The sequence below is a fragment of the Carassius carassius genome, chromosome 10, assembly GCF_963082965.1.
Source record: "Carassius carassius chromosome 10, fCarCar2.1, whole genome shotgun sequence".
Classification (NCBI taxonomy): domain Eukaryota; kingdom Metazoa; phylum Chordata; class Actinopteri; order Cypriniformes; family Cyprinidae; genus Carassius; species Carassius carassius.
This window is the reverse complement of record NC_081764.1, coordinates 332,507-352,341: the sequence shown is the minus strand read 5'-3', so window position 1 is coordinate 352,341 and position 19,835 is coordinate 332,507. Positions and strand designations below refer to the sequence as shown.

Sequence of the window (19,835 nt, the reverse complement as noted above, 5' to 3'; positions counted from 1 at the left end):
TTGACCTCTGTGTCGTGTGTAAAAATAATGGTGGACTGTGAATCAGGTTTCAGGCTCACGGTGAGGACGGACTTCCTGTGAGCTCACGAACGAGTTCTGCTCTGATTAAGTTATTTGCCTTGGCTCTGGTCACCCGTCAGTCTGTCAGTGATCGTGACCTTTGACCTCACAGTATGTGCATGTTTACTTTAAAACAATGTGACGTCATGCAGTTGCACATCGACTTTAATAAATGACAAGGAGATCAAACCTGGTGTCCTGCTGTTTCTTCACATGGCATGGTGTTAACATGTTACACGCCCTTCTCATGTTGACATGTTCTAGCACACGCCGGCTCTGTGACACCAGACACGCTCCTGACCGTAGAAAGCTCTGACCTCAAGGGGAAACACTGTAGGCACTCGTCAGTTTCAGTCTATTTTGCTTCCAAAGCATGCCTCTTCTTTCAGACTAGTGGAAGGAAAACATGCAAACCACACACTAAAGTGTTTATTGTATTGCACTTCATCTATTTGTGTCTGTAGATTTCAATCTTTAAAGGGCCATGAAACCCCAGAACACATTTTTTGAGATGCGAGCAGAGAAGTATTTCAGTGCAAACACTAATATTCTGTGTGTGTGTGTGTTTGCAACTGCATTGCTGGTGTGTTACTTAGCTGTCTTTATGCGCTTGATGACTCTCCCCTTTTTATGCAAACCCTTCCTTCTTTCTATACGGTACCCACCCACTTTATCACAGTAGACCACGTCCCTTTTTGGAACTCCTTTCAGATCAGAGGTGTGAAAAAACATGGCTTTCATGACACTTTAAATCGTTTTTCCTCTTATAAACACCAAACATTAGTTTTATTCCTCTCTGGAAGAATCTTTAACTCTAATATGACAACAGAATCAAACCAGAATCATGAACCTGCTTCACCCAATCTTCAGATATATGTTCTGGAAAGGTATGCAAATAAGTGCATATTTAATTAGATGAATGTCTCTGGTCAGAAACAGTGTGCTGTGATGATTCAGTTGAAGAATGATGATGATGACTCTGTTCTGTCAGTCATTAGTCCAGCAGTAACTGATGATACTGATATCATCATATTCTGAGTGTTTCCTATGGATACGAGTGGAAGATGTTGCTAGGCAACTAAATATAGACATGAAGACAACCTAACTTTAGTTCTCCGCTGACTCACTGTTATGAAATGATTCATTTAGTTTGTCATTCTCCTACAGACGGCTTGATGAAGCTTCATGATCTTCCATCTGCACATAATGCTCTCCATCAGCTCGTTTACAGCTCATGTTTAACCCTGTACAGCCTGACAAATCAAATCATTTAAAATAAATGTTTTTTTTAAATGTCATATTTGATCCATCAGGCTCAAAAGTCTGATACAGTGAGAAAAAAACAGGTTTAACAACAAAGTTTTGATTATTTAGAGTATAAAATATAATGTAGAGGGTTAATAGTGTTAATGTGATGATGATGATGTCGTGACTGATCAGATGAAGAGTGAATGAGCTCATGATCTCAGTGTTTCTGTTCATTGTGTTTGAGCGGCTCAGAAGATGCAAGGTCTGTTAGAGATACTGTGATGATCCAGTGGTGTGCACACATTACCCATCATGCATCAGCGCCACTGATCTGCAGATGGATGAAGATCATGTAGAGTCATCATCAGGTGTCTGTGGATGAATCGAGGCTCGTTGTGTTTGAGTTTATGTTCTGCTGTGACCTTTGAAACCTTTTTTAAGCCCTGCCCCCTCCACCCCACAGCAGCCAATCAACTGAAGCGTTTCAGTTTGTGTGTGTGTGTGTGTGTGTGTGTGTGTGAGAGAGAGACACTGAAAGTCCAAATGTCTGGACTTGTGTGTGTCCTGAATATGTTTCCTGTTTGTTCAGAGCCCAACAGGAAGCTGCTCCTTATTTATAGCCTCATGCTCTCTCTCTTCATCTTCTCTTTATGTTTCAGTTTTATTGAACATAAATCATAAAGTGTTTGTTCAGCGGATCTGAAACGCAGGTTGATCTGCTGATGATGTGAATGTGAGCATAAGTACATCTGCAGCGATCCAGGTCACACTGGGTCGAGTGTGTGAGTGTGTGTGTGTGCAATAAATGACTGAATTTGAACAAAATGCTTGAAGTGATGCTTGTTTTAATGCTGATGTCACACGAGAGCTAGTGAACTGTGATCTGGTTGAACAGGAGTCAGTGAATCTGTGCTGTTCTGCAGAACTGAATCATCATCACTCCAACAGCGGATCCTGAAGCTGCTCTCGGACACACACACTTCCACACAGATGTTCTAGAACTAGAACCTCATTTAACACGGACACGGGTCAGTTCAGACAGGAAACATCCAAACACACACTCAGCAGTGCAGGACTGAACACGTTCCCACAGAACACTGAACTTGTGTGTTACACAGAGATGATCACGAGAGCTCACCGGCCGTTACGAGGCATCCAGCTGACCCCTGAGCTCGTCCAGCTGCGTCTGCAGGTGTGTGATGTCACTGCGCAGCTGACGGTGTCCAGACTGAGCTTTCTTCAGCTGACTGCGCAGCCGCTTCAGGATGGCCTCACATCTGCGCTCCTGAATCTGAGGAAGAAGCGGGAAGAGCTCATCGGGTTTGTCATCATTTACTCATCTGTTGTTAACTAGACATTGACTTCTACAGTATTTTTCCATAGTGTGTAGGTCAATGGCTACCATCAAATGTTTAGACACTTGCTTTCTTCACAATATCGTCTTTTGTGTTCAGCAAAAGAAACAAACTCATACAGGTTTGGAACAACTTCAAGACGAGTAAATGATGATAGGATTTGCATCTTTGGGTGAACTATCCCTTTTAATACCTTTTTGAGGCCAAGCAAAGAAAATGTAATTAATAAACTGAACGAACACAAAAAATCTATATGGTCTGAAAATATAACAGTCTGAAGATAAAACGGATCTGTGTTACTTTTTAATTTCGTACAAATGGTCTTGAATGTGGAAATAACTTTTACTGTACCTTCTGATCACGCTGCAAAAGTATTTAATATGTTTGTCTTGTTTTCCAGAGCAAATGACGGAAGATTCTTAAATTAAGAATTAATGGAGAAGCAAAACGACAGAAGATGAGAAGTCTTGTTTTCTGAGAAACTGATCAAAATGAAATGAGTTTATGATTAAAACAAGAACAAATATAGCTGCAAACGGAGACAGAAAACAGAGAAATCAACTTTATTCAAAGCAAAACAAGTTTTTGTTCCCATCTGACTGATATTTGTTCACTTTAAGCATCAACTCACTTCATTCAGTGTCTCAGAAAATCTTGATTTAGCTTCTCCAGTGAATGTACCTTGATTTAATGACGTTTAGACAAAAACATGTTGCAGTGTTTAATGCCATGCCTTTATGAATTTAAGACTCTTTAGGTTTTCAGTAGAGCTGGATTCGTGTCAGAAGTGATGAATCTCTCAGCATTAACAGTTATTGTGAGAGAGACTGACCGATCCGCTCGCTTTACCTCGATCTCTCTCCTCAGCTGTGTCTGTGTTCGCTGTTCGTTCTCCAGATGAGCTTTTCTCTCCAGCACAATCTGTCTGGCTGCATGGATACTGGCCTGAAGAAGGTCGATGTCCTTCTGTAAGGATCAGAACACACATGAGGCCAGTGATGCGGTCACCGTGTGAGTCTCTCAGCAGCGAGAGCGAGACCTGCGTCTGACGGACAGCACTAGCGTCTGGTTTCAGGAGGTCTGTCTTCAGCTCGTCCAGCGTGTGTCTCAGTCCAGACGCCTCCTGCTGCTTCTGCTGGAGCTCCTGATGGAGATGTGCTCGACTGTCCTGCAGACATACGGCCGTCCTGTGGTCTCTCATACGGCTGCGGTGCGAGCTGAACTCTGTCTGCTGTGAGCGCCGGCGCTCCTGATGCTCCTCCGTACAGTTTCTGAGCTCCAGGTTCTCCAGCAGGACGCTGTGGATCTGTGCGTCCAGACGGAGGACGCTGCGCTGAAGCTGCTCCACATCACACTGAAGAGCAGTGAGCATCTTCTCCTTCAGCTTCACCTGAGAGCACACAGACTCACAGCTCCGGTCCAGCTGCAGAAGAGATGCCTGATGGGAAACATACACCTCATCTGCTTCAGATGGAAGGCTAAAATCAGTCATCATTATGAGATAAACAGTCAAAATGATGACTTTAAACATGAAATGTCAAAATTATGGCATAAAAATAAAATTATGCCTTAAAAAATCAAAATTATGACAGAGGCAAAAAAAAATTAGCATTTAATATTTTTAATCTCATAAATGATGATTTATTGTGTCATAATTTCAACTTTTTATCTAAAAAAATATGCAAATAATTATCTCATAGTAGGCCATAATTTCAACGTTTGATGTCATAATTAAGACTTTATAGCCTGGTTTCACAGACAGGGCTTAGACTAAGCCAGGGCATATTCATAAACATTACTGGTGTGCATTTTGAGACGAAACATGAGTGCTGACATACTTTCATAATTTCGATTTGGTCATAATTTTGCCTTTTAAAGTTATAATTGATTAAATTACGCGCGGAAATGTGTGTACACAGACTGATGTGTGACTGAGTGTTTATTAGTGATGAACTCCAGTGCGCGCGCACCTGCAATGTGTCGTGCTCGCGCTGCGCATCCCTCAGCTGACTCGCGCGCGTCGCCCCCTGCTGCAGAAGCTCGTGTAGCGCGTCATTCAGAGGAAAATCCTTCTGTCTGAACAACAAAGGTCTGTTATTAGCTTGTGATCATACAGTCTATGCTCGTGATGAGGCCTGAGGAACAGCAGTCAGACACTTGCTCTATCGATTAAAGGCTGATTTAGTTCCTGTCAGAAAAGCTGTCCACTAAACGAGCGCCAAAACACGAGCCAAACTTAGATATCAAACATTAAACCTAATTTCGCCATTTACTCTGTGAGCTGATAGGAATTTACTCAGTCTTTTGTAAGAAGTAAGTTAGAGCTGATACCTGTGATTGTCCATTATTCGGCGGGAAACAGGAATGGCGGGAAGAGCGTGAGCGCGTGCACGTGTGTATAAAATAAAACAACAGTAATACATTAAATTTATTTATGAACATTTATTAGAGGATAATCTCTATGATAAAATCATAATAATAATGTATGTTTTTATTACCAATAATAGCCAGTAATTTAAAAAATATAATGTGATTCACAGCAGCTCAAAACGCCAACTTTTGAGTTCATCTTAGAGTGAGATTATGGGGGAGGGGCTTATGTAGGGGCGTGGCTTGGTATGGAAAAAAATACAAACACAAAATCCTTGCATTAGCAGAAGTGTGGACGGCTGATACAAGCGTTCTTTCTTGCCTTTCCCTGACACTTCAGATAACATCCTATAACAGGAAATTCAAATTTATCCATACTGACACCGCCAAAAATCAAATATCTGGACATGATTGATGAGTTGTGATTGATATAAATAAAATCATTTTAATATGGGATGTCGTTGACTTCACATTCTGTTCTTAGAAAACAATAATTAACATTTACTACATTAGGGCTGTCAAAATGGCTGAAAAACTAAATTCGAATTTTTTAATTGTATATTATCAAAATTCTAATTATATTCGAAGTCGTGGCCTAATGGTCAGAGAGTCGGACTCCCAATCAAAAGGTTGTGAGTTCGAGTCCCGGGCCGGCAGGAATTGTGGGAGGGGGGAGTGCATGTACAGTTCTCTCTCCACCCTCAATACCACGACTTAGGTGCCCTTGAGCAAGGCATCGAACCCCCAACTGCTCCCCGGGCGCCGCAGCATAAATGGCTGCCCACTGCTCCGGGTGTGTGCTCACAGTGTGTGTGTGTGTTCACTGCTCTGTGTGTGTGCATTTCGGATGGGTTAAATGCAGAGCACAAATTCTGAGTATGGGTTACCATACTTGGCAGAATGTCACTTCACTTCAAATGCATAATTTCAGTTAGGGTGAAGAGGAGCTTTTTGCTTCTATCCTGATGCCACAAGAGGGCGCATCGAGCAAAATATTACTAATGCACGTTTAATAAATGCATTAGAATACATGACTATTAAGTGAATAATATTTAAAAAAAATGTTTATAAACCAATTATAATTAAGTTGCTTAAACAACTATAAACAAAACAGCATCATGTATACATGCATAGTTTAATACAGAGTGCGGAAAGCCAATCACAGAGTCCATTTTACATTTAAAAACATGAGATGCAGTGGGATGGGAAAAACCCACCATAAAATCTCGAGATAGGTTTTTAAAAATTAAATTGTAATTTTACATGGCTTTCTAAATATCCGGCTCTCTTGTGAGAGACGCGAGTGTGCGAAATGCGTTCTGTGTGAACAGGTTGATTTAGGTTTTGATGTAAACAACGTCTTCTCCACATTGTTTTTCTTTTTTTCCGCAATATTTTGAAAGAACGTCGCTGCAGCACTGCATCTAGTGGCTTTAACTGGAAAGGCTAAAAATAATGCAATGAAACTTACATTGTCATCGCATCTCGAGCTGCACTGATAAAGGCCAAAATATACTTGGGCCGTCCGCATCCACGCTGCAATATGTCATTTTCATCATCAAGAGGGCTCGCGGACAGCTGCACCCCCCGCCCGTGTGCAGGCAATTTATGAGACGTACAACAGAGCATGCACGAGGTGAATGATGAGACAGAAGTACTGCGTGTCGAGCTCATCCGTCTTTGGAAAGCTTGGAATGTGAAGTATACCCGGACAGGGCCTTAAAGCAGCCTCCTTAACGCACACCTAAAAATGTGGATTTTTATTTAAAATTTGACGAATATTCGAAAATCTTTTTTTTTTTTTTGACAGCCCTAACGTTACTAGGCATGTCCAGATACTGTTTTTTATTATTAAGTCATGTAAAATAACTGCTCAGTGCTGCTGCAACAAACAACTCTGCTAATGCTAACTTAATTCTATATAAACTACAGTATGAAAGTGACGTGACATTCAGCCAAGTATGGTGACCCATACTCAGAATTTGTGCTCTGCATTTAACACATCCGAGATGCACACACACAGAGCAGTGAACACACACACACACACTGTGAACACACACCCAGAGCAGTGGGCAGCCATTTATGCTGCGACATCCAGGGAGCAGTTGGGGGTTCAATGCCTTGCTCAAGGGCACCTAAGTCGTGGTACTGAGGGTGGAGAGAGAACTGTACATGCACTCCCCCCACCCACAATTCCTGCCGGCCCGAGACTCAAACCCACAACCCTTCGATTGTGAGTCCGATTCTCTAACCACCAGGCCACGACTTCCCACATATAACCGCATATAACCGCATAGGCCTATTAGTTACTAGCCTAAACTGGACGGAGACAAGAAGCGCCCTGTAACTCACTGACCTGCCAGCGTTCACAATTCACACGGTTCAGATGGGAGGGAGGACGGCTGACTACACAGTTTATGGGAATAAATTGTGTATTTCCCTCACAATCGTCACAAAACTAACTAAACTTTCTGTCTGGTCTCTCTGCGAGATCATGCGGTGCAATTTTTTTCCTCACTGCTGCACGAGTCTGCGTGAGAATATGGGGGTGTGGCATGAGAGCGTGAGAATTGGGTCAATTGCGTGAGTCTCACGCTGAATGCGTGAGAGTTGGCAGCTATATATATATATATATATATATATATATATATATATTTATTTATTTTTTTTTTTGTTATAATATCTGATGCGTTTAGAGCTATCGTAAGTCAAATCTCTTGTAGTTGGATAACATTACCGTAACGACATATTTATAAAAAGTTCACTATGCAAAAGTGTTCAAAACATCACAGATAAGCATATTATTATTATTATTTTATAATTCTCTATAATAAATCACTGACATATTAAGAGTCATTGTGTAATGAAGGTGGAGGTTAATCAGTGATTTTCATTCAGCTAAGGACATGTTTTTTGTTAGTCAGAACAATGTTTTGATATTTTAAGTATGTTATAATTTATGTTTCCTGAAGAGTTTATGCTTTATGTTGTGTTGAGAAGCAATACAGTTCATAGTAATTGCTAAGTATAACACATTAATGTGGAACTGCACCACTAGGGGCTCTAGTGAGGAATTGTGTTTGTAATGTGACGAAGAAGAATAAAGTTGAGAATGTGAGCAGTACATCGCGTGCAGTGTGTTCTGTAAAAGGGTAAAAACACCACACTTTATAAGCCTTTTATTGTTTAAATGTTCAGTTTAGTTTAAAGTGAGTAACGTTCCCCAGCGCTGGACACTGACCCTGACCTTGACCTTTGGTGTCTTTGGTGTCAGTCTGAGCTCAGATGGGTCTGATATATGATTCTGAACACACTGATTTTTTTTATAATCGCAGCTGAAAACACAGTGAGGATCTCCAGCGGCGTCTGGATCTGATGTCTGTGTTTGATGTCAGTCTTAATGTCTGTGTTTGATGTTATTTCAGTGTAAATCTTGCTCCAGATCAGAAGGTGGAGTGTTTGAGGTGTCTGTGTGTTATTGTGTCATGATGGATGTTTGATCTAGATCCTCAGCTCTCGCACAGACATACCCCGTTCTCCTATTTCTGACATGTCTTCGGCCTGCACTCGATTGTTTGCCATCTATTTCTGATCCTGCTCATGTCAGAGGAAGTGTCACACATTGTGTTCTGTGAACACAAACAGGATGAGACGCTAAGATGGGTTTTTCCCAAACGCTCCTGATGTCCACGTCACAGCTCTGTTCAGAGGACCGTCCAGATGGAGCTGCTGACCGTGGTGCTGAACCATCACCCAAACTTAGTGAAAATACTCGATGCTATTTCAGTTTATGGCTGAATTGTTGCAGTATTTTAGAACATTTAATACAATTCAATCAAATCCAGTATTTGTTGATAATAATACAGCATATCAAGAAATTTATAATCCATTTTTTCTGTCTTTATAAAACACCACAAGTTTAAGAAGGTGGGAAAAAATCCCCCAAATTTAATTTCTTTGTTAAGTTGTTAAACTCTGTTTAAACAAAGTCATCACGTTTTAGTCAGTTTGATAACATTAATAATTATGAGCTTGAAAGTCCTCTCTGGGTCTATAACTGAAGACAGCAAATTAAAAGCATTTAAGAGTTGACATGTTGGACTTTGTTAAAACATCTCAAATAATATTAAAACACACACACACATATTTGAAGTATGTAACCACTAATCCTGCTGAATACAGACATATGGGCTGAAGTCATGATTGCTCTGCATCTGTGTGTTTCTCAACACGGCTGTTTTTCTTCTGCTGTTATGCAATAATAAAGTACTGCTGAGAACAGTTAAGACCTACTTGTAAATAACCATACAGAAACACAGGATGATGATGATGATGATGATGATGTGCACCGGTGTTCATCACATCACAACAATACACCAGAGAAAAGCACATCAGGAGTTTATTAGAATGACTGAGCATACAATTAATTTAAATCCAGTTAAATATAAAACTAAATATAGGGATGTAATGATTCACTCAACACACGATTTGATTCACCCATTTTTTTTTTTTTTTACAAAAGGAGATTTAGGACAAATTATGAACGAAATGTGTCTTGGACAAAATGCTGCACATTTCATTGTGAAATTTAAATATAACACTATAATAATATACTAATATAGCACTTTTGGTTTTGATAGCTATTATTGTCCTCATTTGTAGGTCGCTTTTGATAAAAGCATCTGGTAAATGACTAAATGTAAATATAATGTAAATGTAAATAACAAAACTAAATTGAAATTTTAAAACAAGCCCCAAATCAAATAAGTAACAAATTTAAAAAAAAATCTCTTCATGTAAACAAAATAAGGCTTTGCCTGTGCTCTTTCCATTTAAAATGGAAATGGGGTGGTGTTGGCGCAGTGGATAAGACACATGCCTTTGGTGTGAGAAACCCGGGTTTGAATCCACTGTGAGACACCAATGTGTCCCTGAGCAAGACACTTAACCCCTAGTTGCTCCAGAGGCGTGCAACCTCTGACATATATAGCAATTGTAAGTCGCTTTGGACAAAAGCGTCAGCTATGTGTAAAATGAGAGGCAACCACTGAATTTTAATCATGAGCCAAACAAAGATTCTACATACATTCAACAGGAGCAGTTTTTAATCTAAATTAGATCGATGCAAAAACAATGGTTTGACTTCAGTTTTGTGAAACTGCATAAAAATATCTGTATGAAACAGAAACAGCAGACGAGCTGAACGAGATGCAGATTCACCCTCTGCCAGCAGGTGGAGCTTAAAGTGTTTCCTTGGTTACCGCTGTAAACAAAGCACCGCTGAACTTATGAACAGCAGTGATACACTGTTTCCTTGGTTACCGCTGTAAACAAAGCAGCGCTGAACTTATGAACTTTAATATGCATCATACAGAGGCAAGATGAAAAGAAAAAATACCATCTAAACTTTTCTAAAGACAGTAAGTTCCTCTCAGACTCAGATACATTCATATAAACTCTGTTTAGCATCTCAACCGATTTGAATCGTCACATATCTGAATTGATTTTCAACCGGCTCGCGGTTCATCTTTACATCACTAACTTAATATAACATTATATAAATTGTTATGCTATTTTCTGAATTTGAAAATCACAGAGTATTACTCTTCTTCATTTGTTGATCCTGAAAGCCCCAAAGAAGCTTCCTTCAGCCTCGGGGTCCAGCATCCAGGAGTTGGACACGCTGACGTACAGAGCGTCTCCGGGCCGCAGTGAGAACACGCCGCCCTGCTGCTGACAGCACATGTGATAGCCTCCTCTCCTCCACATGCGTGTGCTGCCCGTCTTCATCAGCACCGACGAGTTGGACGCCGCGCTCCGAGAGAAGCGCTCCTGATGAATGTACTGGATGAGCTGCACAGCAGTGAGAGAAGAACCAGGATCCAGCGTCCGTCTCCAGGCTCTCATAGTGACGGAAACAGGTTTTGGCGTATATGTAGTACAACCCCAGTTTCTGGACAAGAATCCGTCCGTGGCGATAACCCAAGTGCGAGAGATGACCCTGGTCAGGGTTCCAATGGAGGACCGTGGCATGAACATCTCCTGAAAGCGACATTATCACGTAAAACATTGACATGCACAGCAGAGAGCGGGCAGAGAGACTTAGAGAGATTTGAGTAGTGTTTACTTGGCGTGTGTCTGGATGGTTTGATGGGCAGGTGAGCTGCTGGTGACGACTGTCTGCGGTTCTTCTCTGCGTCATCTGTGAATCTCTCACTCAGGAGAGACTCTTTAACCACCGCCTGTTTTAAAACTCACGTTAACATCAGACGGCTTTTGATATCTTCAGGCTGCTGTTTTTAGAAAATTAAAAATGGATAAACCTTCACTCAACCAAAACACAACTGAAAAGCAAGCAAACAAAACCTCATACCTCAGAGTGGTTCTTCAGCGCTGTGACTGAATCTATCTGGAAGAGATTAGAAACAGGCAGTAAACAAGCCTCTTCAGTCACATCCTAATGGGAAGCAGAAGAATCGCAGAGTTCTGATGGGAATCATTGATTCCACGGTCATGAGTCACACAGACCCCCTGCAGATCCACCAGATCCACACTCACGGAGAAGCCATTAAAACATGAACTCATTCACCGCTGCAGAACAACACGCCATTCATCTCTGAGGTTTAGATAATATGCTTTTAAAATCCTTCATGGTTTCTAGATAAGACATTTGAAAATCATGGTTTAAATCAAGACACATTTATTTATACTGCACTTTAACAATACAGATTGTGCTTTTAACTCCCTACACCACGATACATGACCGTCGTTCATCTGAAACTGGCCTGTTAACCATCCAACCATTTCAGATCGACGGGAGATTTGTCTTTTTCTTCACTCCAGAACTATGAAACTCTTTACCTGTTGAGACGAGGCAAGCGAAATCCCTTGATTTTTAAAAGAAAAAAAAATCTGGTCTTGAAACTCATTTCTGTTGGGTAGCTTTTACTTGAATTTTTGTTTTAGTTCCAAATTGTTATATTTTTAAGTGTTTTGAGTTTATTTCTTGTCTTGCTTATTTGATCATTAGTATAGGGTGTATGCTGTTTTATTTGTTATGTAAAGACAGGTTTTGTTTCAGCTCAATAACAATGCCAGTGTTGCACAATCTGTCAAATATGAAATGAATGCAATAGCTCAAAGACCAGTTTTCAGCTTATGATTATTGAAATATATATTAAAATTAGACAGTTTTGAGTACTTCAGTCTCCCAACCACTTTTCCATAAATAACCCAGTAATCCAGATGCAGAATCCCGTTAAGATCATACAAAAGAAAGTATGTGCAGTGCCTGTGTAGTATGCAGTATGTAGTGTGCATTACCTGAGTGATGTGTCCAGTGAAGTGCAGCAGGAGAGTCACAGTGGACACGAACTGAATGAATCCGATCACTGTCACTGCCGCGAGCACGCGCACGTTCCACGCGTCCATACTGACTGATGGCGCAGTGCACACTACTGAGTCCAGTGCACTAGTGCAGCTCTCTGTCCGAGGGCTGTCCTTACCGCTGATCTGCTCGGTGGACCCACAACAATCATTTATAGTGAGTTGTCTGTGTGTCTCTCACGTGACACTGAACTAAACTCAGACGAGTGTAATCAGTGCAGGAAGAGTGAATGATCGAGTGAGCAGATGCTTTGAAACGCAACAAATGCGCGTGGACTACAAATCCCATGAGTCAACGCGATGGCGGCGTTTGTCGATGTTTTTATAGGTTTTGTCCACTAGAGGTCGAAAAACCCATTCCTCCATCGAGCCAAATTTCAAATCTTCGTTTACACGACGCCAATTAATTAAGTCAAATAATTAAATTCAAATTAATTTGTATTGCGCTTTTTACAACACACATATCGTTCCAATGCAGCTTTACATACACGTTCTGTTACCAGAAATGAATGTGTCTATGCTCATTTCACAAATGAACAGTTCAAGATAATAGAATCGTACAGGTAGCTAGCATGAATCAGTTTAAACAAATTAAAATCCTTCTCTGCAATCTCTGGAAAATTATTAAATTAACGTCGTGAACCGGTAAACACAAACGACTGTGATTAGACCATGGATCAGCAGTGCTGAGAAAAGTAACAGGCACCATATGGTTATAAACATCACATTTGACCAATCAGAGTTAATACCGGTCACTAAGCCCTGCCCACTACGCGTTCTAATCCCTCCCTGTTTTCGATGGCCACGTGAGTTTGCCTTGTCTGTAGTTTCCTGTGGATGTCCACGGTGACTAACACAGGACCTCATTAATCACCGATGTATTAATCGATCGCAGTCTGGATTGATAGGTTTCGATGTAATGGTCAATTAGCCGCTAACACGATAGATGGCGGCTCTGTGGCGGCTCGGGCCTCGCCTTCTGACCGTGAGGATCTGCAGATCAATCGGGCACAAGACCGACGATCTCCTGAAGAATGAGTTGGTTCAGAGACACATTAAACGTGTGATCGACGAGCAGAAGTGTATTTCTAGTCGATTAGGGAGCGGACAGGTGCCAGAGTCTGACAGGAGAGGGTTAAACCTGCGGCTAGTCGAAGTGTCGAAGATTGTCAAAGCGTTTGAGAAAACTCAACTAGCCTTCAGAGAGCTGACCGAGATACAGACTCTCATTCACAGTGAGTGACCCTAACTAATGACAGCTCAGCGAGAAGAGAAACCATGAAAATAACGTGTCAGTGTTGCAGAATCCAGCTTCACCTCTACAGAAGACAGTTGTGTCATTCATCTGTAAGCTGTAGATGTTATCATGAGTTATTGAAATGTTATTCATGTGTTCTAGACACCAGAGCTGAAGACCAGCAGATGCTTTTGCTGCTCCGAGAGGAACATGAAGAGCTGATCAGAAGAACAGAGAAGCTGAACAAGGAGGTTTGGACTTGACTTATCTGTCAGAAAGTGTTGAGGGAATAGTTCACACAAATATGAGAATGAACTGTAAATGTGCTCACCCTCAGGCCGTCCAAGATTTAGAGTTTGTTTCTTCATCAGGTTTGTAGAAATGTAGCACTGCATCAGTGTCTCGTCCATGGATGCTCTGAAGTGAATGGGTGCCGTCAGAATGAGAGCTGATAAAAACATCACAATAATCCACAGCACTACAGTCCATCAGTGAACATCTGGAGAAGACAAAAGCTGAAACACATCCAACATTAAGATGTTTTTAACTCAAATATATAAAGTCTATAATCCATAATAACACTTCCTCCAGTGAAAAAGTGTTCTGGTCTGAATCAGGAGAGAAATCTGCACAGATCAAGCAGCGTTTAAACAAATCTGTGAGAGACAACAGCAGATGCACCTTTTCACTGGAGGAAGTGTTATTATGGATTATAGACTCTATATATTTGAGTTAAAATCATCTTAATGCTGGATTTGTTTCATCTTTTGTCTTCTCTAGATGTTCCCTGATGGACTGGAGTGCTGTGGATTATTGTGATGTTTTTATCAGCTGTTTGGACTCTAATCTGACGGCACCCATTCACTTCAGAGCATCCATTGATGAGACACTGATGCAGAGCTACATTTCTACAAACCTGATGAAGAAACAAACTCATCCTGATCTCAGATGAAGTGAGGGTGAGCACATTTTCAGTTTTGATTAAAAGTAATAGTGTGTCAATGTTGATTTAATGTCCTCAGCTGATAGAGACACTGGTTCCTGCTGATGATCTCGACAGCAGAAGTGTCATCCTGGAGGTGGCAGCGGGACGAACCACCGGAGGTTTGATCATCTTCAGATCAGATGCGATCGTTCTCTGATGGTGGTTTGATGCTCGTGTCTCTGTGTGTTGATGTAGGAGACATCTGCCAGCAGTTCACCAGAGAGATGTTTGACATGTACCAAGGCTTTGCCTCCTACAAACACTGGGACTTTGAGCTCTTCAATTACACTCCGGCAGATTACGGTACGCTGTGTTACCCACCATCCTCTCTTTGTATGTGTGTTGAGTGTGGCTGATGGTTTGTGTGTGATGTCAGGTGGTGTCCATCACGCGGCCGTGAGGATCTCCGGAGGGTTTGTGTACCGCTGGCTGAAGTTCGAGGGCGGGACACACCGAGTGCAGAGGATTCCTGAAGTGGGTCTGTCGTCACGCATGCAGCGCATTCACACGGGAACCATGACGGTCATAGTGCTGCCACAGCCTCGTGATGTCAGGCCACGCTCCAGCGTTTGAATAGCATTGTGTGTGTGTGTTTAGTTCTGTTGTGAGTCTAATGATGTTTAACAACTCTACAGGTGGACATTCACATCGCATCTAAAGACCTGCGCATCGACACGTTCAGATCACGCGGTGCAGGTGGTCAGAGCGTCAACACCACAGACAGCGCTGTCCGCATAGTTCACCTGCCCACAGGTGCGTCTGAGCTAGTGTCACTGCCACAGGTGCGTCTGAGCTAGTGTCCTGCCAACAGTTGCGTCTGAGGTAGTGTCGTGCTACAGGTGCGTCTGAGCTAGTGTCCCGTTATAGGTGCGTCTGAGCTAGTGTCACTGCCACAGGTGCGTCTGAGCTTGTGTCACTGCCACAGGTGCGTCTGAGCTTGTGTCACTGCCACAGGTGCGTCTGAGCTAGTGTCACTGCCACAGGTGCGTCTGAGCTAGTGTCACTGCCACAGGTGCGTCTGAGCTAGTGTCACTGCCACAGGTGCGTCTGAGCTAGTGTCACTGCCACAGGTGCGTCTGAGCTAGTGTCCCGTTATAGGTGCGTCTGAGCTAGTGTCACTGCCACAGGTGCGTCTGAGCTAGTGTCGCGCTACAGGTGCGTCTGAGCTAGTGTCCCGTTATAGGTGCGTCTGAGCTAGTGTCACTGCCACAGGTGCGTCTGAGCTAGTGTCCTGCTACACGTGCGTCTGAGCTAGTGTCCCGTTATAGGTGCGTCTGAGCTAGTGTCCCGCTACAGGTGCGTCTGAGCTAGTGTCACTGCCACAGGTGCGTCTGAGCTAGTGTCCCGGTACAGGTGCGTCTGAGCTAGTGTCCCGCTACAGGTGCGTCTGAGCTAGTGTCCCGTTATAGGTGAGTCTGAGCTAGTGTCCCGCTACAGGTGCGTCTGAGCTAGTGTCCCGCTACAGGTGCGTCTGAGCTAGTGTCCCGCTACAGGTGCGTCTGAGCTAGTGTCCCGCTACAGGTGCGTCTGAGCTAGTGTCCCGCTACAGGTGCGTCTGAGCTAGTGTCCCGCTACAGGTGTGTCTGAGCTAGTGTCCCGTTATAGGTGAGTCTGAGCTAGTGTCGTGCTACAGGTGCGTCTGAGCTAGTGCCCCGCTACAGGTGCATCTGAGCTAGTGTCCCGCTACAGGTGCGTCTGAGCTAGTGTCACTGCTACAGGTGCGTCTGAGCTAGTGTCACTGCCACAGGTGCGTCTGAGCTAGTGTCACTGCAACAGGTGCGTCTGAGCTAGTGTCCCGTTATAGGTGCGTCTGAGCTAGTGTCCCGTTATAGGTGCGTCTGAGCTAGTTTCACTGCCACAGGTGCGTCTAAGCTAGTGTCACTGCCACAGGTGCGTCTGAGCTAGTGTCCCGTTATAGGTGCGTCTGAGCTAGTGTCGCGCTACAGGTGCGTCTGAGCTAGTGTCACTGCCACAGGTGCGTCTGAGCTAGTGTCTCGCTACAGGTGCGTCTGAGCTAGTGTCACTGCCACAGGTGCGTCTGAGCTAGTGTCCCGTTATAGGTGAGTCTGAGCTAGTGTCCCGTTATAGGTGCGTCTGAGCTAGTGTCACTGCCACAGGTGCGTCTGAGCTAGTGTCCCGTTATAGGTGAGTCTGAGCTAGTGTCCCGTTATAGGTGCGTCTGAGCTAGTGTCCTGCTACAGGTGCGTCTGAGCTAGTGTCCCGCTACAGGTGGGTCTGAGCTAGTGTCAATGCCACAGGTGCGTCTGAGCTAGTGTCAGTGCCACAGGTGCGTCTGAGCTAGTGTCAATGCCACAGGTGCGTCTGAGCTAGTGTCAATGCCACAGGTGCATCTGAGCTAGTGTCAATGCCACAGGTGCGTCTGAGCTAGTGTCAATGCCACAGGTGCGTCTGAGCTAGTGTCAATGCCACAGGTGCGTCTGAGCTAGTGTCACTGCCACAGGTGCGTCTGAGCTAGTGTCACTGCCACAGATGTGTCTGAGCTAGTGTCCCGCTACAGGTGCGTCTGAGCTAGTGTCCCGCTACAGGTGCGTCTGAGCAAGTGTCCCGCTACAGGTGCGTCTGAGCTAGTGTCACTGCCACAGGTGCGTCTGAGCTAGTGTCGTGCCACAGGTGCGTCTGAGCTAGTGTCGTGCTACAGGTGCGTCTGAGCTAGTGCCCCGCTACAGGTGCATCTGAGCTAGTGTCCCGCTACAGGTGCGTCTGAGCTAGTGTCCCGCTACAGGTGCGTCTGAGCTAGTGTCCCGCTACAGGTGCGTCTGAGCTAGTGTCCCGCTACAGGTGCGTCTGAGCTAGTGTCCGTTATAGGTGAGTCTGAGCTAGTGTCGTGCTACAGGTGCGTCTGAGCTAGTGCCCCGCTACAGGTGCATCTGAGCTAGTGTCCCGCTACAGGTGCATCTGAGGTAGTGTCCCGCTACAGGTGCGTCTGAGCTAGTGTCCCGCTACAGGTGCGTCTGAGCTAGTGTCCCGCTACAGGTGCGTCTGAGCTAGTGTCCCGCTACAGGTGCGTCTGAGCTATTGTCAATGCCACAGGTGCGTCTGAGCTAGTGTCCCGCTACAGGTGCGTCTGAGCTAGTGTCCCGCTACAGGTGCGTCTGAGCTAGTGTCACTGCCACAGGTGCGTCTGAGCTAGTGTCCCGCTACAGGTGCGTCTGAGCTAGTGTCACTGCCACAGGTGCGTCTGAGCTAGTGTCACTGCCACAGGTGCGTCTGAGCTAGTGTCCCGCTACAGGTGCGTCTGAGCTAGTGTCCCACTACAGGTGCGTCTGAGCTAGTGTCCCGCTACAGGTGCGTCTGAGCTAGTGTCCCGCTACAGGTGCGTCTGAGCTAGTGTCCCGCTACAGGTGCGTCTGAGCTAGTGTCCCGCTACAGGTGCGTCTGAGCTAGTGTCCCGCTACAGGTGCGTCTGAGCTAGTGTCACTGCCACAGGTGCGTCTGAGCTAGTGTCCCGCTACAGGTGCGTCTGAGCTAGTGTCACTGCCACAGGTGCGTCTAAGCTAGTTTCCCGCTACAGGTGCGTCTGAGCTAGTGCCCCGCTGTGATCTGGGCTCTCTTCTTCTCAGGAACAGTAGCTGAATGTCAGCAATTTCGCTCTCAGCTGCAGAACCGTGACACAGCGCTGCGTGTGCTCCGAGCCCGACTGTACCAGAGCATCATGGGACGGCAGACTGCGCAGACGCATGCTGCACGTAGACAACAGGTGAGTTACCTGTCAGATCACATAAAGATCATTAAACGATCCTTTACTGCAGTTATAATCTAGAGTTTAGACACTTAATAATGGCGTTTAATAACATGAACAGGCTCTATTACATTGTAAATGTGTTTATGTCTCTCAGGTCGGCACTCGATCTCAGTCAGAGAGAATTCGGACTTATAACTTCAGTCAGGATCGTGTGACGGACCACAGGATTGCTTATGTGACTCGTGACATCAAGGTAACGCTCTGAACCTGCTGCCTAGTGGTTAGAGAGTATGACTTCTAACCCTAAGGTTGTGGGTTCGAATCTCGGGCCAGCAAAACCCCGACTTAGGTGTCCTTGAGCAAGGCACCGAACCCCCAACTGCTCCCCAAGCGCCGCAGCATAAATGATGCCCACTGCTCCATGGTGCTCACTGCTCTGTGTGTGCACTTTGCATGGGTTAAATGCAGAGCATGAATTCTGAGTATGGGCCAACATACTTGGCTGTATGTCATGTCAACATGATGCTGTTAAACCTTAACCGGTTTCTGTTTGACCACAGAACAGCAGGCAGGGGGTGCAACTGAGTCTTGTTCTCGGAGTCCACTTGGATCCATTAAAAGTGTGTGTGTGTGTGTGTGTGTGTGTGTGTGTGTGTGTGTGTGTTAGGAGTTCATGAGGGGAGGCGAGGCTCTGGAGGAGGTGCTCAGACTCCTGCAGGAGAACCATGAGAGAGAAGCTCTGCTGAAACTGGTTCAGAACATCAGCTGATCAACAGCCTGAAGAGAAAGCACTGACATGAGGATAATGAACACATATTGTGTCTTCAAGACTGAAATGCTGTGTACATATTTGATGTCATTAAATTATTTTTATACTTAAATGATTAATGTCTGAGTTTGTCAGAATCACTACAGACGTTCCAGTAATGAAGGTCAAATGTGTGCAGCACAAGTGTGATGTTGAAAATAAAATAAAAGTGCTGTAAAAAAATAAATAAAATTGTGTGTGTGTGAGAGAGAGTGTATATGTGTGTTGGGTGGAGAGAGAGAGAGAGAGTGTGTGTGTGTGAGAGAAAGAGAGAGAGAGTGTATATGTGTGTTGGGTGGAGAGAGAGTGTATGTGTGTGAGAGAGAAAGAGAGAGAGAGAGTGTGTGTGTGTGTGTGTGTGAGAGAGAGAGAGAGAGTGTATATGTGTGTTGGGTGGAGAGAGAGAGAGTGTATGTGTGTGTGTGTTGGGTGGAGAAAGTGTGACCGTCTCGTCTCTCATTGGCTGATTGTCTCTCGTGCACTGTGGCGCCGCTGCTCGCGCGCTCTTCTCGGTGATCCTCACCGGGTGTGTGTCGGTGCGCGGATGGAGGCGGCGGTGCTGAAGCCGCGGATGATGGCGGATGCTCGCGTGGAGCGGGAGGTGCAGAAGCTGCAGGAGCTCGTGCGGAAACTGGAGCGGCAGAACGAGCAGCTGCGGACGCGCGCGAACATCGTTCCGCCCT

General features: G+C 44.4%; 4 protein-coding genes across 6 annotated transcripts in view; 2 read left to right on the top strand and 2 right to left on the bottom strand.

Annotated features, from left to right (window-relative positions):
* Window positions 1-2,286: 2,286 nt before the first annotated feature.
* Window positions 2,287-5,015, bottom strand: LOC132151203 (coiled-coil domain-containing protein 122). Its single transcript, XM_059559314.1, has 5 exons — window positions 4,995-5,015; window positions 4,634-4,739; window positions 3,703-4,101; window positions 3,513-3,629; window positions 2,287-2,599 (listed from the first exon to the last, which is right to left on the bottom strand). The coding sequence occupies exons 1-5, from the start codon at window positions 5,006-5,008 to the stop codon at window positions 2,453-2,455; spliced, it is 783 nt and encodes a 260-aa protein (XP_059415297.1). The 5' UTR covers window positions 5,009-5,015; the 3' UTR covers window positions 2,287-2,452.
* A 5,464-nt stretch (window positions 5,016-10,479) lies between these two features.
* On the bottom strand, window positions 10,480-12,685 carry LOC132151466 (tumor necrosis factor ligand superfamily member 11-like). The gene is given in 5 exon segments (XM_059559571.1): window positions 10,480-10,914; window positions 10,916-11,075; window positions 11,161-11,275; window positions 11,407-11,442; window positions 12,357-12,685. Coding segments are annotated over 5 exon segments (690 nt in total). The 5' UTR covers window positions 12,465-12,685; the 3' UTR covers window positions 10,480-10,643.
* Window positions 12,686-13,190: 505 nt separating this feature from the next.
* Window positions 13,191-19,225, top strand: mtrf1 (mitochondrial translational release factor 1). 2 transcript variants are annotated; one of them, XM_059559312.1, is made up of 9 exons: window positions 13,191-13,654; window positions 13,819-13,907; window positions 14,679-14,760; window positions 14,837-14,944; window positions 15,018-15,190; window positions 15,277-15,394; window positions 18,229-18,359; window positions 18,499-18,597; window positions 19,012-19,225. In XM_059559312.1, the coding sequence occupies exons 1-9, from the start codon at window positions 13,366-13,368 to the stop codon at window positions 19,111-19,113; spliced, it is 1,191 nt and encodes a 396-aa protein (XP_059415295.1). In that variant the 5' UTR covers window positions 13,191-13,365; the 3' UTR covers window positions 19,114-19,225. The 2 variants fall into 2 exon arrangements, with proteins under 2 accessions (XP_059415295.1, XP_059415294.1); XM_059559311.1 differs by having other exon boundaries at window positions 13,192-13,654; window positions 18,223-18,359.
* A 356-nt stretch (window positions 19,226-19,581) lies between these two features.
* Window positions 19,582-19,835, top strand: part of LOC132151465 (SLAIN motif-containing protein 1-like) — an 8,105-nt gene continuing 7,851 nt past the window's right edge. Inside the window, exon 1 of one of the 2 annotated variants that reach the window (XM_059559570.1) lies at window positions 19,582-19,835. This exon is cut by the window's right edge and continues 208 nt beyond it. In XM_059559570.1, coding sequence (XP_059415553.1) covers window positions 19,697-19,835 — 139 coding nt within the window. In that variant the 5' untranslated portion in view covers window positions 19,582-19,696. The other variant, XM_059559569.1, reaches the window with a different exon arrangement.

What these genes read in the sequence shown, in the direction of transcription:
- LOC132151203 (XM_059559314.1), bottom strand. An exon ending in GCGAGCACGACACATTGCAG is followed by an intron (nt 4,102 to 4,633) that starts GTGCGCGCGCAC and finishes GTTTCCCATCAG; the next exon opens with GCATCTCTTCTGCAGCTGGA. An exon ending in GTGCTGTCCGTCAGACGCAG is followed by an intron (nt 3,630 to 3,702) that starts GTCTCGCTCTCG and finishes TGATCCTTACAG; the next exon opens with AAGGACATCGACCTTCTTCA.
- mtrf1 (XM_059559311.1), top strand. Translation starts at nt 13,366, where the DNA reads ATGGCGGCTCTGTGGCGGCTCGGGCCTCGCCTTCTGACCGTGAGGATC. An exon ending in TTACACTCCGGCAGATTACG is followed by an intron (nt 14,945 to 15,017) that starts GTACGCTGTGTT and finishes GTGTGATGTCAG; the next exon opens with GTGGTGTCCATCACGCGGCC. An exon ending in TGCTGCCACAGCCTCGTGAT is followed by an intron (nt 15,191 to 15,276) that starts GTCAGGCCACGC and finishes ACAACTCTACAG; the next exon opens with GTGGACATTCACATCGCATC.